The sequence below is a fragment of the Lagenorhynchus albirostris genome, chromosome 1 (assembly GCF_949774975.1).
Source record: "Lagenorhynchus albirostris chromosome 1, mLagAlb1.1, whole genome shotgun sequence".
NCBI classification, from domain to species: Eukaryota; Metazoa; Chordata; class Mammalia; order Artiodactyla; family Delphinidae; genus Lagenorhynchus; species Lagenorhynchus albirostris.
Window position 1 is genome coordinate 47,530,737 of NC_083095.1, and position 25,461 is coordinate 47,556,197.

The 25,461-nt window shown below is 35.1% G+C and overlaps 1 protein-coding gene across 6 annotated transcripts in view; it reads left to right on the forward strand.

Moving 5' to 3' along the window:
- The window catches only part of DDHD1 (DDHD domain containing 1), an 88,724-nt gene that overhangs the window by 43,429 nt on the left and 19,834 nt on the right, over positions 1-25,461 (forward strand). For 3 of the 6 annotated variants that reach the window (XM_060142464.1, XM_060142473.1, XM_060142467.1), the window contains 5 exons: positions 3,300-3,401; positions 5,271-5,399; positions 6,473-6,620; positions 15,064-15,170; positions 20,886-20,992. In XM_060142464.1, the coding sequence (XP_059998447.1) occupies positions 3,300-3,401; positions 5,271-5,399; positions 6,473-6,620; positions 15,064-15,170; positions 20,886-20,992 (593 nt within the window). The remainder of the gene's footprint in view (positions 1-3,299; positions 3,402-5,270; positions 5,400-6,472; positions 6,621-15,063; positions 15,171-20,885; positions 20,993-25,461) is intronic. The other 3 variants (XM_060142485.1, XM_060142477.1, XM_060142489.1) reach the window with 1 other exon arrangement.

Below are 25,461 nucleotides of genomic sequence, written 5' to 3' on the forward strand. Positions count from 1 at the left end.
TTTAGTTGATAGTATTATACCAATGTTAATTTCTTAGTTTTGATAATTGTACTATAGTTATGCTAACATTAGGAGAAGCTGGGTGAAAGATATTATGGTAACTCTGTACTATTTTTGCAACTTTTCTGTAGGTTGAAAATTATTCCACAATAAAAAGGTGTTTTGTTTTTTCTTAAGGCCAGTAGAGAAATTGAAATAGTAAAAAATATTTAGTTAATCCAAAAGAAACAACAAAAGGAGAAACAAGAAACACAGACAGAACAAAGAAAATATATGGGAAATGGTAGACCTAAATTCACCCATATCAAAACTATAGTAAATATAAGTGAACTAACACTTAAATTAAAAAACAGAGATTGACAGATTTGCTAGGAATGCAAGATCCAACTGTATGCTGTATAGTAGAGTCACATTCAATATAAAATCACAGGTAGGCTGAAAGTAAAAGAAAAAAAAATGGACTTTTTACTGTTCAAGCTAATTTGGGGTGCTATGACAGCACAAGTGTTGGTGGATCTCTAAGGATTTACAGCATTTAACAATTTGGCATGTAGTGTATATGCCTATCCTATTGCTGGATAAGGATATCCCAAACTGAATATATCATTTCAAAAGTCTAAAAGGGGGAGGGCCGGGGTGGGGAGAGGGAAGGAGTATTAACCCTTTCTAATCGGCTTTTCTTTCGTTTCTCTTTGGTGACTAAGAGGACTCCCACCTTCTAGCTTTTAGTTATCAATTTTTATAAATGTATTTAATTTAATTTCTCTGAGATCCAAGAAGATTGACAGAAGTTTTCTCATTATAGTTGGTAGGTTTGAGATGTGCAAACCTACTTCCCTTGCGGTTGAGATTATCTAGGTTGCCAGCTTTTATAGAGGGAAAAGTTATAGAGTTATTCTATTCTAGGAAGTAGTATATCATCAGCAACCCCCCCCTTTTTTTTTTTTCTTTTTTTTGCGGTACGCGGGCCTCTCACTGTTGTGGCCTCTTCCGTTGCGGAGCACAGGCTCCGGACGCGCAGGCTCAGCGGCCATGGCTCACGGGCCCAGCCGCTCCGAGGCATGTGGGATCCTCCCGGCCCAGGGCACGAACCCGTGTCCCCTGCATCGGCAGGCAGACTCTCAACCACTGCGCCACCAGGGAAGCCCAGCAACCCCCTTTTTTGATACTCTGCTTTCAGAATTATATAATGAAGAACATTTCTTTAAGAGATGAATTATAGTACAGAATTTTATTGAAAACACTGTATTTTAGTACTTAAAATCTTTTTCATTGCTTTGTAAGACTTTAATACATAAATGAAAAGTTTTATTAAATGTTAGCATTTAATTAGCATTTTAGTTGCATTTTGTGTTTATGCATACTTTTGCTAACACTGTATAAGAATTCTTAACTAAAACTTTATTTTAGTGATCCTTGTTGGAATGATAGTAAACCTTTTTGTCTTTAGTGTACTTATGGTGGTACTTATCCTTTGCTTTGGGTTGAAAAAATGTTAAGCTGTCTGTGCTAGAGGATGTTGTAACAAAGCAAATGATTTTCAAGTGAAAATAAGAAATATGAGAAGAAGGTAAAGAAGCATGTCTATCCAATTTTGTGAAAATTTTTAAAATATGTTTCTGTGATTTTAGTATATTGGGGTGTTCGGCTTTATGTTAATCCTTAAATTAGTATTCCTTTAGGGGAAAAAAAGCCTTTCATTTTTGTATCTTGACTAACTTTTAGAAAGTGTTTATGTAATTTTAAGTGTGATCAGGTGGTCCATGTGTTTCCCACTAGTTCTTTTTTAGTAAATGTGGAATTGTTTCGTGTTAGTTTTACTAGTAGAACTATAAAATCTAGGTTTTATTTGAGCAGTACAGTCTCAAGTTTATGCCAAATTTGATCTACTTTGTTATGTTAGCTTTTTCCTAAGGATTTTTTTTGTGTGAAAATGTTTCTTGCAAGTGATACATCTACTCCTCAGTAACTGACCAGAAGGCACATGAAAGAAGAAACATGTTCAGTGAAGAAAATTACTTTGGTTGTCATTTTCCACCCCTCTATGACAATGAGATGTTTTCATAATCCTGATTTTACAACCCAGTTTTTAATTCTTGTCTATACTTTTTTATAGTCATCTAATTACATACAGTTAAAGTTATTAAGTGCCTCATAAGCATTTCTCAATTACCTTTATCACATATATCTTTAAATATACCTTATCTGTATATAACAGCAGGTTTCTTTTTTAACTTCTAGTACTATACAACGGGAATTAAGTATTTTTGTATTTTAGCAGTGTTTAACCTTTGAATGTCACATTAATGTAGAAGGGAGTGAGGATGAAAATCAAATGTATTAGAACATAAATTTAAGCTAAATCATAAAGATTCTGTGATTAACTGAACGGTAAAGAAAATGATTTTAAGATTCAATTCTAAGTGGATTTTAAAATAAATGCTTATTTAAAATGTAAAGAAATTTATTGATATATAACTAGCAATATTTGACAGGGAAAGAGTTGACTTTAAGGTTATCTACTGATTTACCAAATACCAAGTCTATGTCTGGCTTTACTCTGTTGTCTGCTTTACTCTGTTGTCTGTTTTACACTTACAAGATGTCACAGCATACATTTTTACTAATGACTTTTGTCATTCTATTGCTAACAAATCTTTCATTATTTTGTCACTAATAAGTCAGTTCAAAGTAGAGCTTTCAACTTAATTTTTTGGGGGAAAAGTTTCATTTTTAAAAGTATTTTAACAACTTGAACAGAGTTGTGAAAAGAATATTTTGTTCTGTGGGAAGGCTCTATTTACACTTCAGTAAGGGAAAGCATCTAGTGGAACGTATACTGTGGTATCTTCTTAGGAAAGCTTCATTAGATGGTTATTTATTGCATTTTCAGTTTGCACATCAGATGTTGGCTGTGTCATAGTCACAAATTTGGTGAGAGTAAATAACCTTAGTATTGTAAAGGTGTGGTTTATAAATCTCTTATGCGTACAAAAATGCCGTGTTCTATTTTTTTATTCCATCTACACAAAGACATTAAAAATGGTGATCACATAGTTGTCTTTAATTGATAAATTTAGATATCATTTGCCTTTTTTACTTTCAGTAAAAGTAGAGCATATATTTGATAAACATTATTAAACTAACATTTTGCTGCACTGATTTTTAATTAGGAATTATATAAATAAAGCATTTAGAATAATGTTTGTCAAATACAACTCACTTTTTAAAGTTAATACAACAAAAAGGCAAACCTCATTTAAAATTTACTTTGAAGCTCAGTGTTTTTGCTTTCTTAGTTGTCTACCACCTCCCTCCCTTCTCCCTCCCTTCTCTGTTCAAATGGAGAGGATATAAGGAGAGTGCAGATGCGGCAGGTCTTAAACGAAAGCGTTCCCAAGGTACAGTAATTGTAGTTTTACTTCTCCATGTAGTTATATTCCTGGCTTGTAGCTTTCAGTTGTGTTTATAGCATTCGGTTGTATTTAGAGCATAGAAATTACTAGTATTTTAGAAATGTATCCATTGTATTATTTTGCTTAGTGTTAATTATAAGTGGTGTAAACATTTGCAAATAATGTGTATAGTTCAATAATGGGATATTCGCCAATATTAAGATGCTTTAAGACAACACAGAGGTTTAGAGAGAAACAAAATTTTGTTGGCTTAACTTGGTCTTATAGTTTTAATGTTTTAAGCATATGTTGCTCAAAACTATTTTAACAAAATGCAGTTTTGAAACATTGGATTAAAAGGCTTAAAGTACTGACTTGGATCAGACAGAAGTAGAAAAGGAAATAATTATTAAACTCTTGCAAAAGATTTTTTTTAATTTATGAAAAGTTCTTTTATTTAAAACCTGAGTTTGTACACTGGTTTTGTGTTTTATTTGCAACTGAAGATGTTATTCATGTTTGTTATGTTAATTGCATCTTGGTCTTGTGTTCAATATTAGTAATGTGTCCTGGCAGGTAAGTAAGATATAAATAGATTTTTCGTAAATTTTTGAAGCGGCATTTGTACCATAACTCAGAAGTACATTTTCCTGGCAATGATTTGCTTTTCTATGTATTCAAGTAAGGAATAGCTTTTCACAAAAATGTCTTACGATCTTAGACCTTGACCAGGACTCCATCCTTTCATAGTTAGCATCTTCAAATCAGGAGAGTTGGACTCTGTCACTAACTAGCTTTGTGGCAAGTCACTTAATCCCTTTGTACCTGTATGTCTTTATTATATAATGGGAGATAATATTTTTGCCTAAAGAGGATTTTAAGAAAATAAATTAGGCATAGTGATTTGAAGGTGGCTCGTTTTCTGAAGGTATGTGAATTTTTCTTACCTCTATACAAGGGATAAAGAGGAAAAGTTAAAGTCCTTCAGACAATAAGACATCAAACTGTGAATTGGTGGACAAGTTTTGACAATTTTCTTAACTGTTGCTTCCACAAACGTTACTAAATTTGTGACATGTGGCAAGTACTGTGCTATGACTGTGTTTGGTGCTAGTGATACAAAATGACCAAGGTATGTCCCTGCCTCACAGAGTTTGCGTATTCCTGAAGGATATAGGTTTGCTTTTTTTTTTTTTTTAAAGAGCTCATTTTCACCAAGCATACCTCGGTTACAGAAATGAAATAACCATACTAATTTGAACATCATAGTAGGAAAAAATTTATTTCTTGTTCAAAGATCTTTCAACCTTGGAGCTCTGTTATGGTGGGCAATATCCAGTGATAACTGGCTTTAGTATCCGTTCCAAAAATACCTTATATTCTAATAAATTAGATGATTCTCTTCCCAGTTTAAAGATAATTTTTTTTTCATCTGAGTCGTGTTTTACCTTGTGCTGAGTGAAATTTTCACAGATCAAAAAATAAAATCAACAGAAGAAATGAAACTTAAGTTTCTGTGTCAGCTGTACTGAGAACTTTCATGAAGGTGTATATCCCTTAGTCCTAAGGAATGGCCACATCACCTGGGAAAGCAGTCCTTTAATAATCAGAGGATATTTCCTATAGAGGTTAAAATTATGGTAGTTAAGCCAGTTTATTCCATGTTGTTCCAACAAGTTGCCTTTTCCTGTAGCATGCTTAATAACTTATAAAGTCCCTATCCATTACTTGTTTCACATCAATATATGTTTCAATGAAATAGTTTTTTATTGAACTGAGTTAAAATACTGATTCAAAAAAATCTGTGTATTATAATTTTCACACAAATGAAGTTTGTCTTGGAGACCTTCAAATTAGTTTTTCCTTTTGCAACAGCTATTCATAGTTTCAAGCTGAGTCGAAACCACGTGGACTGGCACAGTGTGGATGAAGTGTATCTTTATAGTGATGCAACAACATCTAAAATTGCAAGAACAGTTACTCAAAAACTGGGATTTTCTAAAGGTATTTGTTAAATATTACTAGAGTTTGTCAAAATGTTGGGACTCTAACTTTTTCTCTTATGTTCAAAATAGATGATCCAGGTTTTATTTTTAGTATTTTTTAAGTATGTATTAAATTTAGTGCCAGTTACTACCCTGTTAAACTCTTTTTAAGGTGACTGAGTTAACATGTGTTCATTAATGAATAATTACATATTTAGAATGGTCTGGCAAGATTAATAAATACACTTTTTACTTCTAAAAGCACAAAAGCAGTCAAACCTGAGGCAGTGCTGTGAAATAAAACATGGCAGTTGAAATATAGTGTCAGTAAAGATGAAGACTGGACATTTTTCAGTGGATCTAGTGAGATGTAGGTCATCGGTGACTTAGATGGATTGCTGGGACAGAACCAGATTGGCATGGGTTGAAGTTTAAGTAGAAGTTGAAGAAATGGAGGCAGTGAGAATAGATAGCTCTTTAAACAAGTTCGACTAAAAGAAAGAGAAGAGGGACTGGTACTTGGGGAAGAGGTGAATGCATTATGAAAAAATCTTTCAAAAATTTTTTCTAAGTCTGATAATTTTTTTACTGTCTTATTTTTAATTCTTTGATAATAGATGTGCTTGAATATTTACATGTTCATTAGTCAGTTGTATTTGTTTTGTGAGTTACTTTATCAACATCTTTAGCCCATTTTGCTATTTGGTTGATTCATTGCACTTTTTGATGAATAAGTTCTTTTTGTATGCTTACGTAATTAACTTATTACTGTGTGTCATATTTTGCAAAAACTTTCGCAGTTTGTCATTTATCTTTGCTTCATGATACATTCATTATAGAGAAGTTTTTAATTTTTATGTGTTCAGTTCATCCTTTTTTCTTTCCTTTTGCCTTATGGTTTCTGGCTTTGCTGTCATGTCCAGTTCAGCAGTTTATATTAGAACTGATCAATACTTATCTTACAAATTTTATCCCCCCCAACCCAGTGAAATTTTTTCATAGTATTCCTTTTATTTCTTTATTTTTTCAATATATTGTGAAAATGCTATTTCTGTAATAAACAATAAACTTAGAATCATAATTTTCCTACAGCATCAAGTAGTGGGACCAGACTTCATAGAGGTTATGTAGAAGAAGCCACATTAGAAGACAAGCCATCACAGACTGCCCATATTGTATTTGTTGTGCATGGCATTGGGCAGAAAATGGACCAAGGAAGAATTATCAAAAATACAGCCATGTGAGTTCTTTGATGAATACATTCTCCATCTAGTCAGAGTCCAAACTTTTGTCCAGGCTATAATAGAGTTTAATCGTTATGCCACATGCTTCTTCAGTACCAACTATTCTATCTGTTTAAGTTGTAGAGTAAGTTTCTGGACCAGATTTTGAGAGTGATTATATCTAGATGATGATGATGATATTTATTTGATTCTTTTTCCTCCATAACATGGAGAAGAGGTTTAAGAAAGCCTTTTTAACTTAATATATTGTTAGTTTACATTAAACTGAGGTTGAAAGCAAGAAAAAAGTCTGGTTTGAAGTTTGTATGTTACTCTCTGAATTGCAGAAACTGAGAATACTGTATAACTATGAAAAAGCTAAGAATTGTTTAAGTTGCCAGTCAGCAGCTTAACTTGTCCAAGTAATTACAACCAGAGGAAATTGAACTCTAAATTTTACATGGAGAAGAAACAGTGGGTGCTTTGCCAACACACCAGGCCGGTTATTTACCGCGTTTATTTATATTCAGCTTTATTCTAAAAAATTTTTAAGATGTTGTTGGGGGGAGGGATGTTTGTATTTGTGCTTCAAAAATGTTTAGGACTGTGTAAAAAGGAAATTTTAGAGTTAAGGGTACCACCACAAACTTGGCTCTGAGCTAGCAGCCAGTATAAAGAAAAATCTTATCAGATTTATAATACGATGAGAACAAATCAGTTGTTGAGAACACAGTTTATCAGGTTCTGAAGCTTCAAGTAAGTGTATTTCTTGAGTCCTTATAAAGCAAATACTGTGTGATACCAGGAACTGTGTCCTCAGCAGTATCTCTATAATAATACAGTGTTCTGTTTCACTTTTTATTGTAATACCTCTTAATGCCAGCTCATGGATTAAAATAAAAATACAGTTCAATTTGGAAAAAAAAATCTTTGTCAGATACTTCTAGGCCATCCTGATCCTTGTCAATCTCCATAGCTTGTATTACAGAGATCTCTTCCCTCTGATTCTGATTTTATTTTCTGATGATTTGCACATTACTTCCCACAACATTTATATTATGTTCTGTGTCAAGATGCTAATTTTTTGCTTGGTTATCTAAGGAACCTGAGAAGTAGTTTTAATAACATGTTCTCTCTGGAGCTATTGATAATTGGAAAGGTACCAGCTTCATTTCTTTGGGTGCAAGTGAGGGAAAACTTAACTCAAAAGGAGGATTCAGTAGCCCATAAAACTGACAAGTCTAAGATTTGCCAAACAAGTCATCAGAATCCAGTTGCTATCTGTTTGACTTGCCTTCATTTTTGAGCTATTTTCAGACGTCTCCTGTGGTTCCAGATGTGGTTTATATCATCTTGTGTTCGAGTTCAAGAAGAAAAGTCTTTTTTTCCAGAAGTCCCTGCTAGTCTATGCATTTCAGTGACTGATGGTGTCACCTCCAACTGCCTGAGTCTATGCATGGCCATGATCTGATCTGCAAAACTTGTCATCACCCTAGAATCAGATGGAAGTTGGCTTCATCATAACCATAGGGAGAGGTAGAGCCACAGATAAAAATCAAGAGCTACCATTGGAAGTAGGATGAGTAAATATAAGGTGACTCAAAAAAAAGTGTTCACTACAGAGAAGATGGCCATCATTTCTGCAGAGACAGGTTAATTTGATGGGAAACTTCTCACATAAATTAGTAATTGATGGAAAATATTCAAACAGAAAGGAATTCTGCTCAATAATAGATGGGAAAGTTCAAATGATTTCTTACCCTTCCCCGGCTTTCTACCATTCCTAAGTTAGTTGTTCAGGACTTTAAAGAAAGTAAAATTAACTTCATCCTTGTCATTGCTACTCTGAAGCTTGCTTGTACTTATGATTTGATTTGTGAGACTACTGTTGAAATGAGCAACATAGAATAAGGGGTTACCACACTCCACTTCTTTGGCAACCTGCTGTTCTCTGAGGATCTCTTGAAATCGTGTCCCAGAGGCCTGGAAATAGAGATTTTCGCCTCTTACCTTATTTTAGTGAATGTGCAAATGAATTCAAACTGGATTTAATCAATTTTGTTCCAGCAAAACATGTTTATTATTTAAATGAATTGAGAAGAAAGTTTATAGACAACTTCTAGGAATATCAGAATTGGTTTACTAAAAGAGATGAATGTATTTTAAATACAATTGGATTTACTTTTTGTGGCATTTTATTATAAGGGAAATCTTTACTGAACTTATATATCTAATAATAAATTAGTAATTTTATTTTTTAATATCTTTATTGGATTATAATTGCTTTACAAATTAGTAATTTTAAAGCTACAATTTTAGAAGAGTAAAAAGAGACTTTTAGTTAAGCCTGGCAGATTTAACACATAGCTTATCTTTTTTTTTTTTTTTATAGCTTATCTTATTACCTCCTAAAACCTCACTGAAAATGATAGCAAAATAATTTTTTAATAAATTGGTGTAGACCCATAGGTACAGAAAAAACTGGGAGGACACAGTAAACAAGAATGTCAACAAGATTTATTTTTTGAATAGGAAATACATTCACATGGTTCACAAATCAAAATAGGAAAATGTATAGAGTGAAAAACGTCTGACTCCTTTCCTGTCTCCATCTTCCCCCAGTGTCACTCATCCTTGTGTCTCAAAGCAATATTATTTATCTTATATTCTTCTGGAGTTTCTTTAGACAAAATACAGATTATTTTCACTCATAAGGCAGCATACTATATACACTCTAGACATTGCTTTCTTGTGTAAAAAAATGTATCTTGGATATTATTTGCATGATTTTCTATTGCCCTCCTTTCATATATATATAATATATATATATTATATATATTATATATATATTATATATATTCTTAAAACCAGTTAGTTTATCAATTGATTGTTTTCCTAATTGAGAAGAATTATAAAGACTTTTTTTTCAGAGCTATTTAATGATCCTTAATTAAACGGTAATTCTCAGGTGCTATTAATCTCTTCCTTCCTTTTTCAAAATATGAACTAAACATTCACTGCCTAGTGGGAAAACATGGAAGTTTAATAAGCTTAGAACTGAAATCATGAGTTTTGTGCATGGCATTACAGCTGCACAGTAATGGGTTAAGTCTGAGCTATAGGATAATATTTTTAAATCATTCCTTTTTCTTGTTTCCTCCATCCCTCCTTGGTCTCAGTGTTTCTCATGTAGTCAAGACCTATATATTTAGGAAACAGATTTTATTATTTTTAGTAAGGCAATATTAGGGACATATAGCGTGTGCGTTCTCTCTCTCCCTCTCTCTCTGCCTCTCTCGCTACCTATTTGTCTATCTCTATCACTGTCCCTCCCTTTTTTCCTCCGTCCCTGATTATCTTCTTTCATCTTTCTTTAATTTTCTTCCCCTTGCCCCTCTTTTGTGTGTGTGTGTGTGTGTGTGTGTCTGTGTGTGTGTGTGTGTGTGTGACTCCAGTTAATTACAACCAAGTGATTTAGTAGACATACCTGCTTGCCTAAAGTGTCTACATATGTGGCCATTTGAGAACTATGATAGTGATCCTATGGAGTAGAGGATTGTCTCAGTTTACTGTAGAAGAGGACAGTATTTTAAACAAATGTAGTGTTTGAGTTTATAAGTCAAAATCAGGGTTCTTCAGCCTCATCACTATTAACATTTTCGACCAGGTAATTCTTTGCTACGGGTGGCTAACCTATACATTGTAAGATATTTAGCAGCATCCCTGACCTCTACCCACTAGATGCAAATAGAACCCCTAGTTGTGACAACCAAAAATGTCTCCAAAAAAAAAAAAAGTCTCCAGACATTGTCATTGTCCCCTGGAGGGGGGAAAAAATAAGTATATGCATGTTTGAGAACCACTAGCCTAAATGAACTTCTTTATTATTTTGTACATTCAGACAGCAACATACATACCACTTCCTGATTATTATATCATAATGAAATATATATGAACTATATAGCCATCAAAAATGAATAAGTGCATACAATAATATTAGAAATCTTAAAATATATTCCTTCTTGTATATGTTCAAATTTGTTAAAGCTGAATACTTGAAAGATGGCAAAAAAAAAACTTTTTAGAATGTGGTAATAAAAGAGTCTGAAGTTTTGGCTATCATCTTTATTTTCAGTGACGTTAATGGAAGCAGATTTTCTTTTTCACAACCTAGAATCTTTATAGACTTTTTAAATGGCAACTTTGGTGGTAGATAATCAATAAAATATAATCATATTGTAAATAATGCTTTAAAAACATACGAGAAGGACTTCCCCGAAGGCGCAGTGGTTAGGAATCCACCTGCCAATGCAGGGGACACGGGTTCAATCCCTGGTCCGGGAGGATCCCACATGCCGCAGAGCAACTAAGCCTGTGCACTCCACACACCACAACGAAGAGTAACCCCCGCTCGCTGCAACTAGAGAAAGCCTGTGTAGCAATGAAGACCCAACACAGCCATAAATAAATAAATAAATAAACAAATAAATAATTTTAAAAATAAAAATGTACTAGAAATGGAGAAAGATAGACTTTTAACAAGTAGTGTGTTGGGATAGCTAGGCAGCCATATGGAAAAAAGTTAAATTGGGCCCATTTTTCACACTAAGATAAATTTCAGTGGGATCACATTTGAACCTAAGAAATGAAACCATACAAATACTATGGATTTAAAAGGTAGGATTGAGGGGAGTTTGAATTCTTATGTACCATAGTAATAGAGAAAACTGTCCTAACTATAACTTGATCCAGAGACCTTAAGGGAAAATATTGATAAATATATAATCCCAAAAAAACCATATGGCAAAAAAAAAGAAATAAAACAAACTGAGAAAATCCATTTGCATCTTGTATCACAGATGAACAGTTAATATCTCTAAATATAAAGAACTTCTAAAAATAGAGGAGGGCTTCCCTGCTGGCACAGTGGTTAAGAATCCGCCTGCCAATGCAGGGTACACAGGTTCGAGCCCTGGTCTGGGAAGATCCCACATGCCACAGAGGAACTAAGCCCATGTGCCACAACTACTGAGCCTGTGCTCTAGAACCCATGAGCCACAACTACTGAAGCCTGTGCACCTAGAGCCTGTGCTCCACAACAAGAGAAGCCACTGCAATGAGAAGCCCATGCACCACAACGAAGAGTAGCCCCCGCTTGCTGCAAATAGGGAAAGCCTGTGTGCAGCAACAAAGACCCAATGCAGCCAAAAATAAATAAAATTTAAAACAAAAAAGATCCCACAAGCCGTGCAGTGTGGCCAAAAAAATCAATTGTATTTCTACACTAGCAATGAAAATTAAAGCATTTCCACTTCCTATAGCATCAAAAAGGATAAAATACCTAGGAATAAGTTTAACAAAAGAAGTGTAAGATTTCTACACTGAAAACTATAATACACCATTGAAAGAAATTAAAGAAGACTTAAATAAATGGAAAAGGCAACCCACATTTGAGGATTAGAAGATTTAATGTTGTTAAGATGCCAGTACTTCCTAAATAGATCTACAAATTTCACCACAATCCCTATTAAAATTTCACCTATCATTTTTTCAGAAATTGACAGGCTGATCCTAAAATTCACATGTAAATGCAGGGGACCCAGAATAGCCAAAACAATCTTGAAAAAGAATAAAGATGGATGACTTACCCTTCCCAATTTCATAATTTGCTACAAAGCTATAGTAATCAAGACATTGCGGTACTGGCTGGCGTGTAGATAGACCTAGATCAATGGAATAGAATTGAGAGTTCAGTTGATTTTCAACACGAATACCAAAATAATGCAATCAGGAAAGAATAGCCTTTTAACAAATGGTGCTAGGACACCGGGATATCCCCATGCAAAAGAATGAAGTGAAACCCCTACCTTACACCACATACAAAAATTAATTCAGAGTGGATCAAAGACCTAAATATAAAAGCTAAAACTATAAAAACTCTTAGAAAATATAGGAGTAAATCTTTGTGATTTACAACCATTGCCTTGGGTTAGGCAATGGTTTCTGATATATAACACTAAAAGTAAAAGCCACTAAGAAAAAGAAAGATAAATTGGGCTTTGTCAAAATTTAAAACTTTAGTTCTTCAAAGAACACTATCAAGTAAGTAAAGACCGCCCACAAAATGGTAGAAAATATTTGCAAATCATAAATCTGATATGGGTCTAGCATCTAACATATATAAAGAACACCTACAAATTCAATAGTAAAATAAATAACCCAATTTTTTAAATGAGTGAAGGATTTGAATAAACAGTTATCCAAATAAAATATACAGATGGCCCATAAGCACATAAAAAGATGCTCAGTATTATTCGTCATTAAGGAAATGCAATTCAAAACCAGAGACATACCACTTCATGCTGACGACTAGGATGACTCATCAAAAAGATGGGAAATAGCAAGTGTTAGCAAGGATGTGGAAAAATTAGGACCCCTATGTTGCTGATGGGATTGTAAAATAGCACAGCTGCTTTAGAAAACAGTTTGGCACTTCCTCAGAAAAATTAAATGTGAAGTTAACATAGAGCCAACAATTCCACTTCCAGGTATATACCCAAGAGAATTGAAAATATACATCTATGCAAAAACTTGTTAATATTCATAGCAGCATTATTTATAATAGCCAAAAAAAAAAAAAAAGGAAACAGTTCAAATGTCCATCAGCTGGTGACTAGATAAGCAGAAACGGTGTATTCATACAGTAGAATATTATTCAACCATAAAAAGCAAAGAAGTAGTGACTCATGATACAACATGGACAAACTTTGAAACATTGTGCTAAGTGAAAGAAGCCAGACACAAAAGGCCATGTATTATAGTTCCATTTATCTGAAAAAATCCAGTATAGTCAAATTCATAGAGACAGACAGTAGATTTATGGTACCAGGGCCTGGAGGTAGGAATTATCAGAAGTGAGTACTCTGGGTATGGTGTTTCTTCTGGGAGTGATGAAAGTGTTCTGAACTTAGATAATGGTGATGGTTGTACAATTCAGTGATATACTAAAAGCCACTGAATTGTTGAAAAAAAAAAACTATTGAGGTCATGTCAAAGAGACACATGTCAACTTGAAGAGACTCACTGACCAAAAACGGAAACAATTTGAGCATCCGTAAGGGTAATAACTACAGTGGGTTGGAATACTTCAAATATGTTTAAATCTATGAGTTAGTAATGAATGATGTCAAAAAATATAAAACCTATAGCAACTCAGTATTTAATTGTTAATAAAAGAGAAGAATTAACCATTTATCCTGCCTTTTCTCAGTTCACACAGAAACTATTTGATTGTATCACAAGGCAGCCAATACTTGATGTGAGGAAATTTCTCTTTCCAGAAGTATAAGGAGTGATGGGATTTAAAAAACACTTTTTTGCAATCATAGTAAATTAACGGATATAAGCAGTGATCGTAACAACTGCTAGTGTCACCAAAAAGAGAGAAAACCAGGTATATATACCTATGGAGTAGTAGTCTTGCCAAAACAATAGAACTTGAATCTTATCAGGCCGCTATATCTCACTACCAAATAGGGAACAATGAACATGTTAAATAACACTTGGGGATGCAGTCATTAAAAAATCAGACTCCCAGAAACTCTACAGAACATAAACAGAATTACAAAGCCAAAGAAGAGAGAGAGCGATCTATAGATTAAAAGACACTTGAGAGACATATCTTCCAATTGCAATGCATAGGCTGTATTCGGAGCTCAATTCAGAAGTGTAAAAAAATATTTTTTACGTTATTATAAAATAACATCTATAGTCTAACTGGGAAAATGGGACCGCTAAACATAATTGTTGAAATGAAGGATTGGTATGATAATAGTTCTGAATAAGTTATGTTTTCCTTACATTTTAGAAATATATACTGAACTATTTATAGATGCACTGCTGTGATATCTGGGATTTCCTTTAAAATATTATGGGGGAAGGGTGCTAACATAAAGGGATAGCCTGAGGGAGTTTTTTTTGATAATAGAACTATTCTGTATCTTGACTGTAGTGGTGCTAATCACGAATCTATAAAGTTGACACCAAAAGGAAAAAAGTCAATTTTGCTGTACCTTAACTTTCAAAATAAAATTTAAAAATCTATGTTGTGGGGAGAGCAAGTGGAGGAATAGATGAAATAACAGGTCACGATGTGCTAATATTTGGAGCTGGGGTATTTTATTATACTATTCTCTCTTCTAAAGATTTATACATATAATTATTTAGAATATAATATTGAAGCTTGTAATATTTGAAATCATAGATGGAAAATTTAGGAAAATAGTTTTGAAATGAAGGTATCCTAGTATTACAAACTGTTGCACAGTGTAGCAGTAATTGAAACATAATTGGACAAAGTTATAAGCAAGTGGAAGTGTTATGATTAAAGACATTTTATACCATGTAAATACATATGGGAAGTTACTCTGATAAAGTTTTGTTTTGGTTTGGTTTTTTTAGGATGAGAGAGGCTGCAAGAAAAATAGAAGAAAGGCATTTTTCCAACCATGCAACACATGTTGAATTTCTGCCTGTTGAGTGGCGGTCAAAACTTACTCTGGATGGAGGTACATTTTGTTTAAAAATTAAATGATTTAGTCAGGCAACAAAGTGTTGCTCATTGGGAATGAAGTGTCTTTAATTTATTTGTCTTGAGTTATACTCACTCTTTGTTCTAGATTATTTAAGAAAATAAAATCCATTGATTTAAAAAAAATAATTACATCAACTTATGTCGTTTTGGACCACTGTATAGATTTCACAGATAACACAGTTTTTATGCATGCCCTCTGTGGATGGGGGGAAGGAGAGAGACAAGTGAAGGGAACAAAAGTTTTTGACAGAGAAGTGACCCGTCAATGCTTTTAAAACATTTGTTGTCCACAGTTTTATATAAGCTTACATTTTCTTCCTAATAATTTTCTTCCCTTATATTTGGAAGATAAAAATCTCAGGGCTTTTTTTTTTTTTTTTTTGCGGTATGCGGGCCTCTCACTGCTGTGGCCTCTTCCGTTGCGGAGCACAGGCTCCAGACGCGCAGGCTCAGCGGCCATGGCTCACGGGCCCAGCCACTCCATGGCATGTGGGATCCTCCGGGACCGGGGCACGAACCCGTGTCCCCTGCATTGGCAGGCGGACTCTCAACCACTGCGCCACCAGGGAAGCCTTCAGGCCTTTTGTCTTATTGTTGTTCCTGTATTCCTTGGGCTGGTGAATTATAATCTAACATAGAGAAATTATATATCTTTATAATTATAATAATTATAATTATCTTTCTTTACACAAAGTTTTGTCCTTTGAATATTAAGACCATTAAAATAGAATGTTTAGGTTGATTATTTACATAATCTGAAAGATGAGAGAGTTGTACTGAACATTGTAGCAACTGCTGTTTTTTGAGCTTTTACTGTGTGCCTGGCACTCTGTGGTTCATTTTACTTGGAGTATCTCATTTAATTTTCTCACAAATCTATGAAATACCTACTTTTATTTTCTCTTTTAAAAATAGGGAGGGCTTCCCTGGTGGCTCAGTGGTTGAGAGTCTGCCTGCCGATGCAGGGGACACGGGTTCGTGCCCCGGTCCGGGAAGATCCCACATGCCGTGGAGCGGCTGGGCCCATGAGCCATGGCTTCTGAGCCTGCGTGTCCGGAGCCTGTGCTCCGCAACAGGAGAGGCCACGACAGTGAGAGGCCCGCGTACCACACACACACAAAAAAAATAGGGAAACTGAAACTCAGTAAAATGTGAATTTAATGAAGAATGGCAGGCAAAAATCTAGGTCTGCATGATACCAGAGCCCTTGTTCATCTGAACTGCCTCCCTGGATGATTTCCAAAGTTTCTTCCTAGTCTGTGATTCTGCCTCATAGTCAGTTAGGAATGTCAGTTATAGCTTATAAACCAAAGTGACATCAAAGTTGTAATGCGTTTAACAACAACAGCAAAAAAAGATTGTGACCAAAGAAGACTTCTCAGCAGCAACAGCTCATATGTAAAGTTCTGGTGTAGTAACATTATCTTTTGAGCTTTTTCCATTCACCCAGATAAATATTTTAGGCTGCTCAGGAATGTATCAATAGATAACTTGGATGAATTAACATTTAATAAAACCCCTACGTCTGTAATTTTCTGTTAGGTTTAAACTACTGCAATGGAATCTTGAAGGCATTATGCTGAGTGAAAGAAGCTAAAGGAAGAACACCACTGTTTCTCTCTCTTCTCAACACTTCTGACACCAAATATGTTGGGGATTTTCCCACACCAGCCAATTCTTTAGTTCTTGGTGGACATCAGTGGGGTGTCCTACAATTTAATTCATTTCTGACACTAACTGCTCAGAGATAGTATAGACAGATTAAGGTCTCAGTCTCACGAGGCTTTTGCCCACTTCAGATGCCAATCACAAGTTCCAGATTGTCCCCTGTAGTTGTGACTGACTATAAATTGAGGGTGGGGGGGGGTCCCACGACCCCCTCCTGAGCTTCAGTAATTTACTAGAACAGCTCACAAAATTCAGGGAAACATTTACAGTTGACCTTTGAACAGACATTAAGGGCACCGACATCCCCCTCAGCCCCAGTCAAAAATCCAAGTATAAACTTATATTCCAACCCTGTATTCACAGTTCCCCATCTGCAGATGCAGCCAACCACAGATGGTCTAGTACTGTAGTATGTATTTATTGAAAAAAATCTGCATATAAGAGGATCCACAGAATTCAAACCCATGTTGTTCAAGGATCAACTGTACTTACATTTACTGGTTTAAATTATATTTATTCATTTAAAGACTATTACAGAGGATACAGACGAACAACCAGATGAAGAGCTACATAGGGCAATGTATGGGGAAGGGGTGCAGAGATTTCATGTCCTCTTCAAGTGCACAATGCTTCTAGTACTTCCATTTGTTCAACAACCTAGAAGCCCTTCAACCCCTGTTGTTTAGGGTTTTTATGGAGGTTCCATCATGTAGGCATAATTGATTAAATCATTGGCTATTGGCAATTGAACTTAACCTCCAGCCCCTCTCCCCTTCCCAGAGGTTGGTGAATGGGACAGAAAGTTCAAAATTGGTTCCTCTGGCAACCAGCCCCCATTCTCTAAGAGTCAGCTCATTAGCATATACTTAGTTAGGATTGGCAGAGGCTCATTATGAATTGTAAAAGACATTCCTTTCACCCTATCACTCAGGAACTTAAAAGGGTTTTTGGAACCCTGTGTCAGAACCAGGGACAAGGACGAAATATGTATTTCTTATATCACAACATCACAGAAGTGAAACCCAAAGGTTATATAATTTATGCTTCCATTTATATGACATACTGCAAAAGACAAAACTAAAGGGATAGAGAACAGATCAGTGGCTGCCAGGGTTTGGAGGTGGGGAGTTGAGTTCTAAAGGGCAGCATGTGGGAGTTTTTTTAGGGTGATGGAACAGTTTTGTGTCCTGATCATCGTGGTAGTTATGCAAAACTATACATGCATTAAAACTGAGAGTTCTAGGGCTTCCCTGGTGGCGCAGTGGTTGAGAGTCCACCTGCCGAGGCAGGGGACACGGGTTTGTGCCCCGGTCCGGGAAGATCCCACATGCCACGGAGCGGCTGCGCCCGTGAGCCATGGCCGCTGAGCCTGCACGTCCGGAGCCTGTGCTCTGCAACGGGAGAGGCCACAACAGTGAAAGGCCTGCGTACCAAAAAACAAAACAAAACAAAACAAAACTGAGAGTTCTAGTAATTTTTCTGTAGATTCTTTTGTATATTCTGTGTAGACAATCACATGACCTGCAAATGAAAACAGATCTTTTCCATTTCTTAAAACTATTATTTCTTTTTCTTATCGTATTGCACTGGCTAAGACTTCGGGTAGAACATTTGTTCAAATAGTAAACATCCTATGATAAAAACTCACCAGGAAATAGGCATAGAAGGAACATACTTCAACGTATATGGCCATATATGACAAGCCCACAGCTAACATCATGCTCAGTGGTGAAAAACTTAAAGCATTTCCTCTAAGATCAGGAACAAGACAGGAATGCTCACTTTCACCACTTTTATTCAGCAGAGTGTTGGAAGTCCTAGCCACAGCAATCAGATAAGAAAGAGAAATAAAAGGAATCCACATTGGAAAGGAAGAAGTAAAACTGTCAGTGTTTGCAGATGTTGTGATACTATACCTAGACAATCCTAAGGACACCACCATAAAACTGCTAGAGCTCATCAATGAATTCAGTAAAGTTGCAAGGTACAAAATAATATTCAGAAAACTGTTGCACTTCTATACACTAACAACAAACTGTCAAAAAAGATAAATTAAGGAAACAATCCCATTCACCATTACATCAAAAAGAGTAAAATACCTAGGAATAAACCTACCTAAGGAGGTAAAAGACCTGTTCTCAGAAAACTGTAAGACACCAATGAAAGAAATTGAAGACGACACCAACAGATGGAAAGATATACTATGTTCATGGATTGGAAGAATTAATATTGTTAAAATGACCATACTACCCAAGGCAATCTACAGATTCGGTGCAATCCCTATCAAAATACCAAGGGCATTTTTCACAGAACTAGAACAAATAATTTTAAAATGTGTATGGAAACACAGAAGACCCTGCATAGCCAAAACAATCTTGAGAAAGAAGAACAGAGCTAGAGGAATCACACTCCCTGACTTCAGACTATACTATGAAGCTACAGTCATCAAAACAGTAGGGTACTGGCACAAAAACCAACACATAGATCAATGGAACAGAAATAAACCCATGCACTATCGTCAGTCTACAACAAAGGAGACAAGAATGTACAATGGGGAAAAGACAGTTTCTTCAATGAGTGGTGCCGGGAAAACCGGAGAGTTACATGTAAAAGAGTGAAATTAGAATTTTCTCTAACACAAGATACAAAAATAAACTCAAAATGGATTAAAGACCTAAGTGTAAACCCACAAAACTAGAAGAAAACATAGGTGGAACACTCTGGAATGGGAGAAAATATTTGCAAATGATATGACCAATAAGGGGTTAATATCCAATACCTCATATAGCTCGACATCAAGAAAAATAAACAACCCAATTAAAATGGGCAGAAGACCTGAATAGACGTTTTTCCAAAGAAGATGCACAAATGGCCAACAGGCAAATAAGATGCTCAACATTATTAATCACTAAAGAAATGCAGATTAAAACTACAGTGAGCTATTACCTCACACCTGTCAGAATGGTTATCATCAAAAAGGACACAAATAACAAATGTTGGAGAGGATGTGGAGAAAAGGGAACCTTCATACGCTGATGGTGGGAATGTAAATTGGTGCAGCCCTAGAAAACAGTACAGGGGTTCCTCAAAAAACTAAAAATAGAGTTACCATATGACCCAGCAATTCCATTCCTGAGTATATATCCGAAAAAAACGAAAACAGTAATTTGAAAAGTTACACACACCCCAATGTTGATAGTAGCATTACGTATTTATAATAGTGAAGATGTGGAAGTAACCTAAGTGTCCATCAACAGATGAATGGATAAAGAAGATGTCATATATATACATACACAATGGAATACTACTCAGCCATAAAAGAATAATGAAATTTTGCCATTTGCAATGACATGGATGGACTTGGAGGGTATTATGCTAAGTGAAATAAGTCATACAAAGACAAACACTGTATGTTATCACTTATATGTGGAATCTAAAAAACAAAGCAAACTAGCGAATATAACAGAAAAGAAACAGACTCACAGAGAACAAACTAGTGGTTACCGGGGGGAGGGAGAAGATAGGGGAAGGGGGGGATTGAGAAGTACAAACTACTGCATATAAAATAAATAAGCTACAAGGATATATTGTTCAACACTAGGACTATAGCCAATATTTTATAACTGAAAATGGAATATAACCTTTAAAAATTGTGAATTACTGTTTGTACACCTGGAACTTATATAATATTGTATATCAACTGAACCTCAATAAAAATTTTTTTAATTATATAAAAAAAGTAGATATCCTTAGCTTGTTCCTGATTTAGAGGAAATGTTTTTTAACCTTTCAGCACTAATGAGTACAGTGATGTTTGCGGTAGGTAAATACCCTTCATCATTATTTTTAAATTTACATATAGTAAAATTTCAAGAAGGTAAGGTTCATTAGATTCAAAGCTAGTCTTGAATATATAAATGTTAATTTAAAGCAGTTATTTCAAGGAATGTAACTTTTTTCACAGTTTATTCTTTCCCTAAAATGAATCTTCTCTAAGTTTAATTTTTTTTTTAATTTGTAGACACTGTTGATTCCATAACTCCAGACAAAGTGCGAGGTTTAAGGGATATGTTAAATAGCAGTGCAATGGACATAATGTATTATACTAGCCCACTTTATAGAGATGAAGTAAGTATCATGATTATCTTATTGCTATTGGGTATTTTTTTGAGTGATAACATGTGTCCTGAATTTTAACATTTTATGTTCTTTTTTTTACAAGCAAGTGAGAAATTATAGGAATCCATTAATCTATAAATAGCCTGTATTTCATAGTGCATTTGAAGTCTTAAACTACACATTGGGACACTTAATAAAATGGGTAACCTTGGAAGTGAGAGGTTGGTTAGAAAATAGCTCTTTGAAAAGTAACAGTTTTCATAAGTCTGATTAGTAATATCTATGAGTATTATCCTCACAGAAGAGCTTTTTAAAAAATATTTATTCATTTGGCTGTGTCAGGTCTTAGTTGCGGCATGCAGGATCTTTCATTGTGTCACATGGGCTCTTCATTGTGGCGTGTGGGCTCTCTAGTTGTGGCACACAGGCTCTAGAGCATGCAGGCTTAGTTGCCCAGACCAGGGGTCGAACCCATGTCCCCTGCATTGGAAGGCAGATTCTTGACCACTGGACCACCAGGGAAGTCCCACAAAAGAGTTTTAAACATTTAGAAATGTCCTTCAAGTGTTTTTGTATATAAAAGACTTGCTTTTATTGTGTCATTTCTATAGTGGATTTTTGTAGTTTTCAAATGGTAATTTTGCTCATGCATCACAAAGATAACCCTAAAGGGGGGCAGATGGGGAGGGTAGGTGAAGGGAGATAGTTTATTCAGAGGGATGAGGGAATCTCTACCAATGCAATTTGTCACTTTATTGGTAACAGAAAAAGAATGTTGTTTCATGGGAATAACCACATTAATTACCTAACATGTATTAACTTGTTTAATCCTTACCCTATGAAGTAGATATGATTAGTATCTTCATTTGAAGGTAAAGAAACTAGTACAAGGAGTAATTACCAATAGAGCGGCTCTGCTGCTCTGTGCTACTCCAAGCCAATCCGTTGCTGATTTTGTTCATTCAGAGTCATTCCCTAACTTAATCCAGGATATCTTTTACATATCGACAGAAATATGTTTGGTTAGTTGCCACAGAAAATTCCTTCTCTTCCAACTACCATCCCCTTAGGATTTTTCTTCATTCCTCTTTCTATATCCCCTCATTGCCATATACCAGTATTGGGCAAGATCTGCCTTGATCTGATTGAGAACAAACAGTAAAAGAAGCTACAAGGAGAATTGCTATTCTGGGCTTAATTCTAACCAAAAAGGAAGGCCTAGTCGGTGAAGTAGAACACTTAATAATTTCCACGTTCATACTCCTTTATAGTGAACAATGGGCATCATTAGATATGCTCTAAAGGTTAGAACACTGAACTATAGTATTGCAAGTAAACCAGTGAGGCGGGGGAAAAGGAAAGAGAAGGGCTGAGAGCATATTACTATACACACATACACACACACACACACGCACACGCACACGCACACGCACACGTGGTTGGTAGTACTCCTAAAACGGTATCCTGAATCTTCAAGGCTAAAAGGTGCTGAGTCATGTCCCCTAAAAGTAATAAGTGCTTTTTAAAAACTTTAAGTTGGCGTTAATATCCAGAAAAACTAAAAAGAGAAAAGCGCCAGACTCAGACCTCTGGCCATTGGTGAATGATGACTGAGAAAGTGATCACTTTTTAGTTTGCTCTTATAGTCAAAGATAATTTTCCTCAGAATGGAATTGAATAAACCAGATATTCAGTAGGAAAAGGGAACTGATCATTAAGATAAATGAAATGGAAGAACACCCAATGTTTTAAATTAGTTGGTTTTTTGATCCAGTTGAATTTCATGGAAAAGCACTGAGAATTGTGTCTGAGATTCACCAGCAATCTTCAGCAATGTATCCCAAACATCCCTAATTAGAACAGTCACTTGTGGTGCTCATTAAAAATGCGGGCAAAAAAAGAACCCCATGAGGGGCATTGGAATTGAGGGTATTAGTGTGAATTTATGATTTTGAAAATAAGCCAGTGTATGTAGATAACATCTATATATTTAAGCGTATATGCTTAAGCACAGAAGTATATATATATGCATGTATTTCCTACCTCTGTCCACTGAAAGGGCCAAGAAGCAGACACCCCAGTCCAATGAGCATACCTAGCACCCAGATCTTTGCCTCTAGCATTGTTATTCTCCACTAAGAAAAAGTAGAGTTCCTTGGAAAAATGGCTGATTCCAGGGCTGGGGCAGGATAGGTCCAAGTCAAAGCTGGAAGAATTTGTTTTGACACAAGGTAGAAAAATGCTCCAAAGAATGATGAAGCAAGACACAAGGACATAATAGTCAAATTAAAGAAGCATATCCCACTGACCAAATCTGGAACAATTTGAGCACCAAAATAATTAAGTAATTATTACTTATTGTAAGGAATTACTAATAGTACTTTTGTAGAATTATAATAAGGTTAATGTACTAAGGAATTCTAAATCATTGAAAAATGTGTAAGTCCTTATCAATGATAAATAAATAAACAAATTGGGAAGAAGGGAGGTCCTTTGCTTCAGTAGGATGCCAAGGGCCTACTAATAAATGTGGAAGGAATGTTGGAGTTGGAAAGTCTCATTTTGCAGCCGTCATGGTAGGATCAGGTAGGGGAGAGGATTGGGCAGGAATCATCAGTGGATGCTAAAATGAGGGCAGATTTTTTGATGGGGAACAGAATATTTGCATGGTCTTAAAGTGTATCCTCTCAGACTGCTTTTAGTTTAGAAAATAAAGGTATACAGTGGAGAAATCAAGCAACAACTTTATGGGGTGTTCCTGCGGGACACCCAGAGAAGGACACAGCATTATTTATGCAGTATTCCAATTATGAGGAAGCATCAGACAAACATAAAATGAGGAAGTTGTAATTAAAAAGTAGGAATGAGACTGTATTCTTTTAAAATGTTGGTATAATAAAAGAGAAAGAATGGCTGTGGAAAATGTTCCAGATAGAGAAGATTAAAGAGATGTGATAGCTAATTGTAATATCTCATCCTAGACTGTATCCTGTACTGGATTGGGGGAAATGCTACAAAGGATAATATTAGATCAGCTGGCAAAATTAAAATGTGAATGGCAGACTAGATTAGATGAAATATATCAAAGTGAATTATGAAGTTGATAACAGCACTATGATTGTGGAAGAGAATATTCCTAGTCTTAGGAAATATACACTGGAGTATTTGGGGGTAAAGGACCATGACATATGTAGTATATCCTTAAATGGTTCACAAAAAAGTTGTGTGTGTGTTACAGAAACAGAACAAATGATAAGGCAAATAGGAGGAAATGCTAACATTAGGTGAATTTTGGATAAAGCCTATGTGAGGATCTTTGTACTATTTTTATTTTGCAACATTTTATAAATTTGAAATCACTCCCAATAAAAAGTTAAGAAAAAGAAACTAAAAAATACTTTCCCAGGTCCCTCCTCTGGAGATCCTGATTCAGTGGGTCTGAGATAGAACCTGTGAATTTGTGTTTTTAACAGTTCCCCAGGTGATAACATCAGAGAAGTTTGGGAACATTGCTTAAGGCATTGTGAAGAACAAAAGAAAATAAAAGAAAAACTTAGTGAGAAGTGGGCAAAAATTGTTCTTACTCTTTAAAAAGGAAAGCTGATTTTGCGAATCAAAGTCCATTTAACACAAGGTTGGTGTTAGGCAATATTTAGACTAAATAAATTATTTTTCAACAATATATGTTTCCTAAGGGAAGTAGTGATAAGTAACAGCCAGCAGGGCTTCTGTAGGATTGTCATGCCTGGTGAATTAACCTTGTTAGGTTTATTTGATAGGCATAAATAAGAGTCTTTTTTCTCTTCCTCTCACCCTTTGGAGTCAAATAGATGCAGATTCAAAACCTGCCACTTAACTAGCTTAGATCAAATTTCTCACTTTCTCAACTTCCTCACTTATATAATGGATATAAAATACCTAGTTGATAAAGATTGTCATGAGGATCAAAGATATTATGATATATAAATTCCTTGTGCTTAGATTTTCAAGTTGTAATTAAGTATATATCTGTCTTTATATATTTCAAGGGCTACAATTTAAAAAAAAAAAAGGGATAGACTTACTCTGTTAATTCTAGAAAGTAAAATAAGGATCCGTGAATTGAAAATACAGAAAGGAACATGTTTGGTTACTAATGAAGAACTGTGTTATAAGCAAAACTGCCTTAAAAATACAGAAGTGTTACAATGAAAAAATTTGTAAATAATGTAAGGTGATGGGTTTTAACTAAACTTACTGTGATAATCATTTCACAATATATACCTATATCACATCATTACATTGTACACCTTAAAATTAAACAGTCTATCTCAATTATATCTCAGTAAAACTGGGGGGAAATTTTTTTTTAAATAGGAGTGACCACTTCTGGATGAAGACACTCACTGGGGTAGATGCTGAGCTCCTTATCCCTTAAGAGGCGTGTTACTGAAGGGACTTTTATCTTCACAGCAGTTTAAGTTAGATCATCTCTAAGG